At 61.1% G+C, this 12,192-nt stretch overlaps 1 protein-coding gene across 6 annotated transcripts in view; it reads left to right on the top strand.

Moving 5' to 3' along the window:
• The window catches only part of SDK1 (sidekick cell adhesion molecule 1), a 786,274-nt gene that overhangs the window by 693,643 nt on the left and 80,439 nt on the right, over positions 1 to 12,192 (top strand). For all 6 annotated transcript variants that reach the window (XM_067012701.1, XM_067012698.1, XM_067012699.1 and 3 more), the window contains one exon: positions 10,925 to 11,119. In XM_067012701.1, coding sequence (XP_066868802.1) covers positions 10,925 to 11,119 — 195 coding nt within the window. The remainder of the gene's footprint in view (positions 1 to 10,924; positions 11,120 to 12,192) is intronic.

The following is a 12,192-nucleotide window of genomic DNA, read 5'->3' as shown; positions in this document are numbered from 1 at the left end:
AGGCGGTGACCCCAGTTTACACAGTGTCGCCAGACTGTTTTCCTAGGCGGTAACCCCAGTTTACACAGTGTCGCCAGGCTGTTTTCCTAGGCGGTAACCCCAGTTTACACAGTGTCGCCAGGCTGTTTTCCTAGGCGGTAACCCCAGTGTCGCCAGGCTGTTTTCCTAGGCGGTAACCCCAGTTTACACAGTGTCGCCAGGCTGTTTCCCTAGGCGGTGACCCCAGTTTACACAGTGTCGCCAGGCTGTTTTCCTAGGCGGTAACCCCAGTTTACACAGTGTCGCCAGACTGTTTCCCTAGGCGGTGACCCCAGTTTACACAGTGTCGCCAGGCTGTTTTCCTAGGCGGTGACCCCAGTTTACACAGTGTCGCCAGACTGTTTTCCTAGGCGGTGACCCCAGCTTACACAGTGTCGCCAGGCTGTGTCCCTAGGCGGTGACCCCAGCTTACACAGTGTCGCCAGACTGTTTCCCTAGGCGGTGACCCCAGTTTACACAGTGTCGCCAGGCTGTTTTCCTAGGCGGTGACCCCAGTTTACACAGTGTCGCCAGGCTGTTTCCCTAGGCGGTGACCCCAGTTGACACAGTGTCGCCAGGCTGTTTCCCTAGGCGGTAACCCCAGTTTACACAGTGTCGCCAGACTGTTTCCCTAGGCGGTGACCCCAGTTTACACAGTGTCGCCAGGCTGTTTTCCTAGGCGGTGACCCCAGTTTACACAGTGTCGCCAGACTGTTTTCCTAGGCGGTGACCCCAGCTTACACAGTGTCGCCAGGCTGTGTCCCTAGGCGGTGACCCCAGCTTACACAGTGTCGCCAGGCTGTTTCCCTAGGCGGTAACCCCAGTTTACACAGTGTCGCCAGGCTGTTTCCCTAGGCGGTAACCCCAGTTTACACAGTGTCGCCAGGCTGTTTCCCTAGGCGGTGACCCCAGCTTACACAGTGTCGCCAGGCTGTGTCCCTAGGCGGTGACCCCAGCTTACACAGTGTCGCCAGGCTGTTTCCCTAGGCGGTGACCCCAGTTTACACAGTGTCGCCAGGCTGTTTCCCTAGGCGGTGACCCCAGCTTACACAGTGTCGCCAGGCTGTTTCCCTAGGCGGTAACCCCAGTTTACACAGTGTCGCCAGGCTGTTTCCCTAGGCGGTAACCCCAGTTTACACAGTGTCGCCAGGCTGTTTCCCTAGGCGGTGACCCCAGCTTACACAGTGTCGCCAGGCTGTTTCCCTAGGCGGTAACCCCAGTTTACACAGTGTCGCCAGGCTGTTTCCCTAGGCGGTAACCCCAGTTTACACAGTGTCGCCAGGCTGTTTCCCTAGGCGGTGACCCCAGCTTACACAGTGTCGCCAGGCTGTTTCCCTAGGCGGTGACCCCAGCTTACACTCCCATCAGCAGGCACGTGGATCCCCATTGCTTGATACACCTTTGCCAACACTTGGTAGACTCAGACTTTAATTTTTTGTGCCACCCTGGAAGGCTCAGCAGTGTCTCCTTGTGGTTTTATGCTGGATTTCCCCGACAGCAGATGAGCTGGGCCGTCCTTGTTCATTTGTTCCCTGGGCTGCCCTGGGCATCTTAACATCTCTGGGGCTTCCCTGGTGGCGCAGTGGTTGAGAGTCCACCTGCCGATGCAGGAGACACGGGTTCGTGCCCCGGTCCGGGAAGATCCCACATGCCACGGAGCGGCTGGGCCCGTGAGCCATGGCCGCTGGGCCTGCGCGTCCGGAGCTTGTGCTCCGCAACGGGAGAGGCCACAACAGTGAGAGGCCCGCGTACCGCCAAAAAAAAAAAAAAAAAATCTCTGAAATGCTGTTCCCATTTCCTTTCCAATCCCTATCATTTCTCCTTCTCTCTTGCCAGTTCAACGGTGCACTTAGAAGGTTTCCTTTACTTAATATCGTGTTTATTTTTTCTTCCTTTCTATTACGGCCTATTACATGATACTGAATATAGTTTCCTGTGCTGTACAGTAGGACCTTGTTGTTCATCCATTCTGTGTATGTATGTGATAGCTTTTACTCATGTTTATTATTTTTAAATGCCTTGACAGGAAGGCTTTTCATCTGAGACTACTACCATCCTTAGAGGTAAATGTTTGTAGCTTTTCTGGTGATTTCCTCAGGATATAGTCCTAGAAGTAGAATAACTCAGAGCAGGTGTGAGGACATTTTTAAGGATCTTCACACACATTTCAAAGTTTCAGAAACACTGTGTTAATTAGCCCATGTCACCCCACCCTCACCAGCACCGGATGTTGGCTTGGCCAGTTTGATAGGTAAAGTATACTATCTATATCTTGAGGGGATATTTTCAAAGTTTCTTGGCCACAGGTATTTTTTTTCGTCTTGGGAATTTCCAGTTTATGTCTTGTATTAGTTTGCTAGGACTGCATGAAGTGCCACAAAGTGGGCGGTGTAAACAACAGGAATTTATTTTCTGTCACTTCTGGAGGCCGGAAGTCCAAGATCCAGGCGTGGGTAGCGTTGGTTCCTCCCAAGGCCTCCCTCCTTGGCATGTAGACAGCCGTCTTCTCCCTGTGTCCTCACGTGGTCTGCCCTCTGCGTGTGTCTGTGTCCTGACCTCCTTTCCCTAACGCCAGTCCTGTTGGATTAGGGCCCACCCACACGACCTTACGTTACCTTAATCACCTCTGTAAAGACCCCGGCTCCCCATACAGTCACATTCTGAGGTGCTTATGGTTAGAACTTTAACATATGAATTTGGGGAGGGGACACAGTTCGGCCCATAACATGTCCTTTGACCATTGTTTCTTGGGGATTCACCCTTTCCTTGTTGATTTTCACATAGTCTTTACACAACTGGCAGCAACATGAAGACCCGGTGACTGAGGGGCCCGCCCCTGAGGTCGCATCTGGGTTGGAGGCCTGGCCCTGGGGTCAGGACCTTCAGTTCACTAAACATTAACCAACGTGATCACTAAGAATATTAAGTGTCATATCTGTTGCCAAAGTTTTCCCTCTTAGTTTTGTTTATAGTGCTTTTCACATAAACTTTAAAAGCTCACGTCATCAAATCTGTTCGTTTGGCTTTTTCCTGGTGGGTCGGGCAGTTGCTCTCACATGCAGACAGGCCTCCTCTGCTGGGGTTCAGAGCGCACCAGGGTCCCTCCGCTCTTTGCTCTAAAGTGACAGTGCTCAGGGCTTCCCTGGTGGCATGGTGGTTAAGAATCCGCCTGCCGATGCAGGAGGAAACGGGTTTGAGCCCCGGTCCGGGAAGATCCCACATGCCGCGGAGCAGCTGAGCCCATGCGCCACAAATACTGAGCCTGCGCTCTACAGCCCGCGAGCCGCAACTACTGAGCCCTCGAGCCGCAACTACTGAGCCCACATGCTGCAACTGCTGAAGCACACGCACCTCGAGTCCATGCTCCGCAGCAAGAGAAGCCACCGCAACGAGAAGCCCGCACACCGCCACGAAGAGTAGCCCCCGCTCGCCGCAGCTAGAGAAAGCCCGCGCACGGCAACGAGGACCCAAAGCAGCCAAAGATTAATTAATTAATTAATTATTTTAAAAAGTGACGGCCCTCCCCTGCCCTCCCCACCCCGGACTTGCAGTGGCATGGCCTGAAGTCCCGCCGCGGGCACTGGCCGGGCGTTGTGTCCGCGGGGACATCGGGGCAGGTGTGGCACACGACGGAGGGCGGCACGCGGCCCAGCCTCTTCGGGCTGCAGAGGGCGAGACGCAGAGACAGGAACCAGGCCCAGACCCGCTCGTCTCTCAGGATCTGGCCCCGCATCCTGAGCAGCCGGCCTCATCCTCCCGCAGATCCCCAGGCAGGCACAGTCTGCACGACCCCTCCGGCAGACCACGGGCTGCCCCCTTTGAGCCTCCCCGGTGTTTTAAACCCTGCGTGGCGGACAGGCTGGGTGGAGGGGGCCACCCCACAGCCACGTGGCCGGGCGCCGACCTCGGCGAGTGAATTTCACACCAGTCACTGAGTCCCCGTGTGCCTGGCCTTCCCCACCCTCAAGGGGCACGGCGTGTACCTCCCTGGTAGGGCCAGTACGCGGTGCGCAGAGGACCCAAAACAGGGCCGGCCTCCCAGCAAGTGCCTGGTCAGCGCCAGCTGGAACGCTGTGGCCATTCGGTGTCTCACCCCTTGTCTCGGACCGGAGAGCGTTCGGCATCGCCGTGTATTTACGCTCAGTGTTGACTCCGTACCCACCGAGGGCGAGTTGCACAGCTCTGCTCTCCGCCACCCTGGCGGCTGGAGCGGAGGGTTGATGCTGGAAGGCAGCATGGGGCCAGGTTACAGGACGCCCCCGAGGCACTGAGAAGTTTGGGTGTGGATCTGTAGTCCCCGGGGGTCACTGCAACATCACAAAACTCCAGTGAGGAGGGGGTCGTACTTTAGTCCTTTGAGGGTTCCGACCGTGGCCAAACAGAGGCTATAAGTGAAACAGCGCCCCGTGTGCCTCCAAAGTGGGAGACATCACACTTGAGCCTCCGTGGCTGTAATGGCGTTGAGTGGTCCTCGTAACGCACGCTGTCTTGGGTAACCTGTCACCTGGATATCGTTACAGCCAGCGCACTAAGTGGTAGATGCTGTAGGAAAGACGGGAAAACAATTTCTAAAGATTCAGACTGGCGTCCACAGGGGACAAAGGAAAACATCTTCCTCCGAGACTCACTTTGCATCCAGGGGCCTTGAATCAGTGTTCCCACTCCAGCGGCGTGGGCTTCTGCGTATATAACCACCTCTGAAGCGAGTGCTTTTGTAATCTTTCCCAAAACGTGTTCTCGCATTTCCAAAAGAGATTAACAGCGTGAAACACTGGAGGCGCCCGGGAGGAAAAACACTTGCTTATTTGTGTAAATATTTTACCAGGGGGAGCCGGCGGCACTTAGAGCCTTCGTTTGGGGGGCGTGGTGGGGGCCCCCTGAGAGTGGCCCTCCCCCTCCCCCACCCGCCAACTGCGCCACGATCCCTTAAATGCCGTTACGCTCAAGTGACACATGTGCTCTTCAAACCCACGGGGGTCTGCCCTGCCCGACACACGCCACGTCCTCCCCCTCCGCCCGGTTAGAAGTCCGCCTGCCCGCGAGCGCTGAACCTTGACCTTCAGCTTGTCACACGAGGGTGTGCGGGAACTCTGCTGGGGATTAGGGGCTCGACCATGATCCGAGTTCGCAAATGCATCGTTTCCTCCACTGTCGCCTTTGTCTGCCCCCAGCCCTCAAACGGATGAGCCCTAAAACCAGCGAGCCAGGTGGCATCTGGGCTAGGCTGACGCTTGCCCGCAGGGAGACTCACCTGCTGTGGCTTCTGCGAAGCGGGAAGGTGCGTCGGTGGGGCTGTCGCCCGGCCACACCCCCCGACAGTGCCTGCAGAGGGGTCGGCAGCGCCGGACCCCCCTCGTGGCCTTGGCCTCGAGGCCCCGGGGCTGGTCGCCGCACAGGCGACTCTCAGAGAGACGCCTTTTGTTTGCCCAGGAAGCATCCAGTCTTCATAAAAGCCTCTGCCACCACCTAAAATGCCTACACGATTCTCTCAAAAGAATTCCGGGGCCCTTCGACAGCCAGATTATTGCACCGAGGCGGCCGAGACCCGCGCAAAGGCCTCCCGTCCTCAGCGGCATCTCTCCGACTCTGTTTGCGCCTCCCCCGGCGGGTGGCCCGGAACCTGCCTCCTGCTTGGAGCCTCGTCCTCTTTGGCTCCTGATTTTCTAGCTGAGCCACGTTTCCTCGTCTCCCAGGCACTTCCGAGCCGCGTAGGCTTCTCTTACCCCCGGTCTTCATCCTCGCCTTGGGGCCCCGCGGCTCGTCCATGGCCTTGCTTCTCCGAACGCCCGTGTCACCGCGATTCACCGTGACCTGCAACGGCGCCCGCTCGGGCGCCTCTCCTCCCGCCGTGGGTCCCCCGCCGTTCCTGCCCCGCGCGGCTGTGGCCTCTGACCTCCCATCGCTGAGATTCAGCTCGTGTTTCTGAGCTTCCTGGAGCCAGAATCACATAACGAGCCTTGTCCCCCAGACGCCCTCATCCCTCTCCACCCCCCATCCGTGTTCCCGACGTGCGAGCCAGCGCTCGGCCGTTTCGGCGTAGAAGCCTCTCCTTTGTTGCTCATCACGTCCGCGTCAGGGTGAGGCGCGGGCATTCGTCTTTATCAACACGCCACGGAACGGGGGCGGTAGGGATATTGTCTCTCTTTTAGGGCAGATACAACAGGGAGATACAAATACATCCCTCGGGCCGAGGAATGTTCTCCCGGTGGCTCCGCGTGGGACCCGGATCAGATAGAACAGCCCAGATTTCAGGCAGTTCTCTGGGTAGACGGACGCCCTCGGTGCTCAGGCAGAAGTACCCATCGAACGGGAAGCGTCTCGTGTGGGGCAGGGCCCCGGCCTCTGTACGCCAGCCCACCCAGCTCGGGAGCTCAGCGCTCGTCTCCTGGCAGCCTGGCCGCGGTGACCCACAGCAGGCCCGTGGACCGGGACGTTCGGGGCATCCATCCTTTGAGTCACCATGCCGTCCTCGCGTCCTGCCTTGACAGCCGGCACGGCGCCCTGGCCGCGGCCGGGCCGAAGGCTGGTCCCTGCGGCCGTGGCTGAGCCCGCCTGCTGCTCGCTGCCTGTCTGTCCCCCCCTCAGACGTGGCGGCTTTGGCTCCAGGCCCTGCCGCGGGGGACCTGACCCGCCCCTCGCCTGAGCCCCTCCCTGCACGGGCACCCCAAGGCTCTTCCAGGCACCCCGTTCCTTCGGCCGCTTTCTGAAACGGCGCGTCCCCTCCAGATGGAGCGTCGCCCGGGGAGGTTCGTGCCCGGGTCCAGCCTCTGGCCGGGCAACGTGCCTCTCGCTGCGTCTGAGCGCTCTCTGATTCCTCCTGCTCTTCCACAGTCACCCTGAAAATATCCCGTTTAGTGGCCAAGTTGTTTTCTGTCTTCTCCCCCGTTCCTTGACGTCATCAGGATCCTATCATCTTAGAGCAGGAGGGAGCTCTGTCCTGTTTACTGGGTGCCCCGCGCCCCCGTCCTCGGGTGTGACGTGGAGACGCCGTCACGTGCCCCGTGGACCATAGACCACCGCGAGGTCTGCACGTGGCAGGAGTGACGCGCCCCACTGATGAGTGGGGGCTGATTGATGCTTTTCTTTATTCGTAGCTAGAAACAAAAACTCGAGAGTTGAAACTTGCCTGAGGTGAGAAAAGCTAGGCTGGGTTAGGACCCGGGTCTCCTGACGACATCCTGCTTCCGTGGTCAGGGGCTTCTGAGAGACAGACGACAGACAATAGACCATCTAGAAGCACACAACACACCATCCAATGCCAGGATGGCGAGGAGGCCGGCAAGAGAAAGGACAAGGAGTGAGCGAGGGACCGTGTGAAGGAACGCCCAGGTGGAGGCGAGGTCAAGGGTCACCCTAGGGTCATGCTCTGGGGGCGGGGCAGGGCAGAGGTGGAGCCTCTGATGGAGAGCAGACCTGAGCCAGCCCAGGAAGGGGAAGGGAGGGGAGACCGGTTCCCATTTCGTTCCCAGATCCCAGCTCACAAAGATGTGCCTTTGAACAAAGTCTGAGTTTCATCCCAGGATTTTTAATTCCAGTGGCAGATAATCTGAGAAGAGGTGAAACATCATAAAGGATAAAGGATAAAGAAAGCACATCTGTAATCATGTCCTGTTCCTAAAAGTATATAAAGCCTCATTAATTCAGGCTTCCTAGGTGAAAGGTGATTTGAATTAACGAGGAGTCTTAATCATTCACACGCATCACTCTCCGAAATACGAAGGGGCAAGTTCAGGGACCGAGCGCTGGCTGGTGGGGGTCGTGAGGGGAGCTCCCTGCCGGGTGTCGGGGGCCCCGGGACGCCGGGGGTTAGCTACACGGCAGCGGCCGCCCGGCGTCCGGTGCCTGGGCGTGCTGGCCAGCTGGTTTCGGCCCCCTCCCGCCGTCTCGGGTGTGGGCGTGCTGTCTCACACTCTGAAAAAGAAGCCCGGTCAGCTCAATCCTACGCAGAAATTCAGTGTGTACGCACACGGGGCCCGGGGCTCAGACATACATACGTTCATCTGTTTTGCAGGCCCGGTTACTCCTTTGTTCTTTGGGGAGGGTTGGTATCTCTTCATCACTAGGAGCGGTATTCAGATGGCCGTACTCACTCACCCTGGACCACACCTCCCTCTTGAGGTTTTTAAGGTACTGTGTTTGATCACGTTCTTATCGGTGGTCTGCGTCTGCCCGTGTAGTCTCTGTGCTGGATTGTAACGTTCCGTTTGTCTGTGCAAGATATCTTTCCTTAGTTCCTTGCTTTAGTTTGGGAATGTGCGTGTGACAAAGACGTTGGTCGGTTGCCTGCGTACGGGGCACAGACAGACTTTCCTCCGGTGGCCAGGGGGACATAGAGGTCCCCAGCCCCCCGCGAGGCTTGCTGCAGCCTCTGTGGTTGAAGCGCGTGCCCACGCGGGCCGCGCCGCCCTCGGACAGAGGCTGCCTCTGTGCCGCCTGATCCCCCCCGGCGCCCCTCGAAATCTGCCGGACACAGGCGTCGCATTTCACCCGCAAGTCCTGACAACGTAAAAATCATCATGTGACACCTAAAAGCCAGCGTGGGTGTACTGAGGTTAGAGCTGGTGTAAAAACATGGATTTACATCACTCTTGTAGCAGTGGGTGAGTTTCAGAAGAGAGCTGGGGGTGAGTACAGCAAATAGCGGAGAGGTAAAGGGGTCTGGAGTGTACAGGACCAGGCCAGGGAAGAAGACAAGCGATAACGTGGCCGCTCGGGACGGATGGTGCGGCAGACAAGGGGGCGGCGAGCAGAACGGGGGCCTCGCGCCTCCAGCGTGGGTCACGGCGAGGGGCCGGCTGGCGCCGTCGGAAGTCGGAGGACCGAGTCCATCGCGTCACCTGGGCCTCTGGGGCGAGGGCCAGACACAGACCCCCCCGGAGGACCGGAAGGGGAGCCGACTCTGACAAAGCAAATGCCGACCGCAGAGCTGTTAACGGGGAGGCAGAAGTGGGCAACGGGGCCCACAACGGGCTACAGGGAGTGTCCCGTCCTCCCGGAGCCCGGGGCGCAGCCCGGACACGTGCTCCCACGTCTTGTGGCTGCCGGGGTGCCCTCGTCCCTGGGAGACACGCTCTTTCTCGTGGGGCGGGACCCCACGGGCCCCGCTCCCTTTGCTGGGAGCCTGGGGCGGAGGCCTTCACTTCTCGGGACAGGAGAGTGAAGGCTTTGGAGCCGGACAGACGCAGGGCTCGGGCCAGCTCTGCTGGTGACTTTGTGTGACCTCCGGCGGACCGCCTACCTCTCTGAGCTGCGCTGCTCCCCGGAGGACCACCAGCGGCTCGGGAGGCGAGGACCGTCGGGCGCAGCGGGAGGGCTCTGCTGCGGTGACCACACCGGCCACACCGGCCACACCGACCACTTTGCCCTCATTTTCAGGACGCCAGGTGTCCGGGAGCCTCAGAGCTTGGGCTTGGGCGCCCGACGCACCCGAACTCCGGACGCCCCCTCCCCGAGGACCAGGCAGGGGCGAGGGAGGTGCTGGGGAGGCCCAGGAGAAGAGCCCCCGGTCGTCGGTCAGTGGATGGGAAGGGACAGGTGTCCAGCAGGCCACCCTGGGACAGCTGGCCGCCACGGCGGGGAGGATGGCCGCCCGAGGCGGAACAGAGCTGTAAGAGCCTGTCCAGGGCCCTGCAGACGCGCCGTGACGGTGGTCGCCGTGGACAGGGCTGGGCTGCCGGCCCCCGTCTGCGTGGCCGTGGTAGTGGCCCGCGGTGGTTAGGGGCTGGGTGCTAGGGCGCTCTCTGCGCCTGACCCCACGGGCTCGTCCTCCTGGCCCCCCACGTGGCGGGCGGGCCGAGGCTCGTTACGCAGGCGCGCAGGTGCCAGGAAGCTTGGCCACGGGCGGGGCCGAAGGCTGTGTGAGTGGGAGGGCCGAAGGAGCCCAAGGAGTTGCCCGAAGGAGCAGAGATGCCCACCCAGGGCAGGGAGGCCCGGCCCGGAGGGCCTGTCCCGAGGGCCAGCAGCCCATCTCCACAGGGGCCACCACACCCACGGGACGCCCTGCGAAGGCAGAGCCGGGTTCAGCGCTGCTGGCCTGGTCCCCTGAGGGTCCCTGTTGAACTGAGTGGCTTGGCTGTCATTAGCGGTGCGGAGGTCACGGCACCGCCGCTTCTGGTCTCAGCGCAGGACTCAGCGGCTGGACCGCAGTTGTCTGGGAGCCCAGGAGGCTCGGGCTGGGTCTGCAAGTCCGCTCGGCCTCTTCAGATGTGGGCAGAGGGGCCCCAGCAGGGCCTGGTGGGGGAGGCCTGGTCCTTAATGAAGTCCAATCAACCATGAACCCTTGATGATCAGGGGACTTTGAGAGACGGTCAGAGACGGGGGCTGCCCCGAGCTGACGTGCTCCCTTCTGCTTCCTCGACAGTGGGGCGAGCTGTTTCAGGGGAGCCCCCGGCTCAGAGCCGCAGGGGTGGGGCTTCCGGGAGGGGCGGGAGCGCTGGGCTGGCAGGAGGAAGTGGGGTGTGCAGACAGACAGACAGACGTGGCCTGAGCACAGGTGTGAGAGCCTCCGGGGCAGCCCGCTCCCAGGGAGAAGGGCGCTCCAGGCAAGAAGACCCTTGGGGGTGGAGGGCAGGGCCACTGGAAGGCGGGAGGGGGGCAGGGACAGAGAAAGCACCCGCCCTCCGCGCTGCTCCCCGGGTCCTCCGGGCGCCGAGGACCACAGGGAAGAGGAAGCTGTTTTCACGTCTAGTCCCATGAAGGAAGAGGGGCTTGGCGCCCCGAGGCCGCCCTCCCTTCATCACTGGGCCTGGCTTGTCTCCCAGGAGCCCCAGCCTGCAGCTCAGACGCTGGCCTGGGACAGGGAAACAGTGTGGAAACACGTGGCTCTGTAGGGTTTCCCGGGTGGTGGGACCGGGGGCGTCCCCGTGAGTGAGGGCACAGCTGACCAGCAGCCCTCGTGCCCCCCCAGGGTACCAGATCGCCTACCGCCTGGCCAGCAGCAGCCCTAACACGTTCACCACCGTGGAGGTCGGCGCCACCGTGAGGCAGTTCACGGCCACTGAGCTGGCCCCGGAGGCTGCGTACGTCTTCCGGCTGTCGGCCAAGACCAGGCAGGGCTGGGGGGCACCGCTGGAGGCCACCGTCATCACCACCGAGAAGAGAGGTAAGACCGACCGGGAGGCCCAGTTCCCTGCCGGGCCGGGGGAGGGGAGGTCCCGCGTGCCTGGGGAGGGCGGCTGCGCGAACTGCACGTCCTTTAAGCACCGCTGAGCCTACCTGGAGCTGAACGCACAGCGGGTCTCACAGCCTGACACTCACCCCAGGCTGGGCTCTCAGGCCTGATCCTCCCAGGTTCAAAAATAGAGAGCTCTCCCCCTCCCCTCCCCCCTCCCCCTCCCCCCTCCCCCTCCCCCTCCCCTCCCCCCTCCCCCTCCTCCCCTCCCCCTCCCCCTCCCCCCCTCCCCCTCCCCCTCCTCTCCCTCTCCCTCCCCCTCCTCCCCCTCTCCCTCCCCTCCCCCTCCTCCCCCTCTCCCTCCCCTCCCCCTCCTCCCCTCCCCCCCCTCCTCCCCCTCCCCCTCCCCCTCCCCCTCCCCCTCCTTCCCCTCTGCCTCCCCTCTCCCTCCCCTCCCTCCCCCTCCCCAGGGATACCAGAGCTTCCTGCAGGTTCCCACCACCGGAACTCCGTCAGGCCAGCACTTTCAGTGTGTGGGGAGCAGCCAGGGCTGAGTTTCTCCCCCAGGCAGCTCAGAGCCGCAGGCCTTGTTTCTGGCCAACCTCCTAAGACTCCATGCAGCCCCTCTGAAGGAGGGGGAAAGAGTTTTGCTCACGGTTTGATGTGACTTCAACCAAACCCGAGTGCAAGTACTGACATGAACTCCCTTAATGAGGCAGCCCTGTCCCCTGCCCACCACGTGCCCCCGCCTGCACCCCGGCCCGCGGCTGGAACACCTGCCCCGCCAGGGCCTGCTGGGCCCCGGTCCGCGTGGCTCGGGGAGAGGGGGCCCAGGAGCGCTTTGTCCCTTCCAGTGGGTCCGGGAGGGGCCTGAGAAGCAGGGGCAGGACTCAGGCCGCCCGGGCCGAGAGGAAACCGCCAGGCGCTTCGGCAAAAGATGCCGATTAAGTTCGACGCCGGGGCCCCCGGCAGCCCATCACCTGGGGCCGGCAATCAACTGCTGCTTTATTTCACGCCACCCCTTCGAATCGGAACCCGTGCTCTTCACGATAAACAGTTAAAGC

Source organism: Kogia breviceps, chromosome 14 (genome assembly GCF_026419965.1).
Source record: "Kogia breviceps isolate mKogBre1 chromosome 14, mKogBre1 haplotype 1, whole genome shotgun sequence".
Taxonomy (NCBI): Eukaryota; Metazoa; Chordata; class Mammalia; order Artiodactyla; family Physeteridae; genus Kogia; species Kogia breviceps.
Note: the sequence above shows the minus strand (reverse complement) of the source record. Positions and strands in the feature narration are given on the sequence as shown.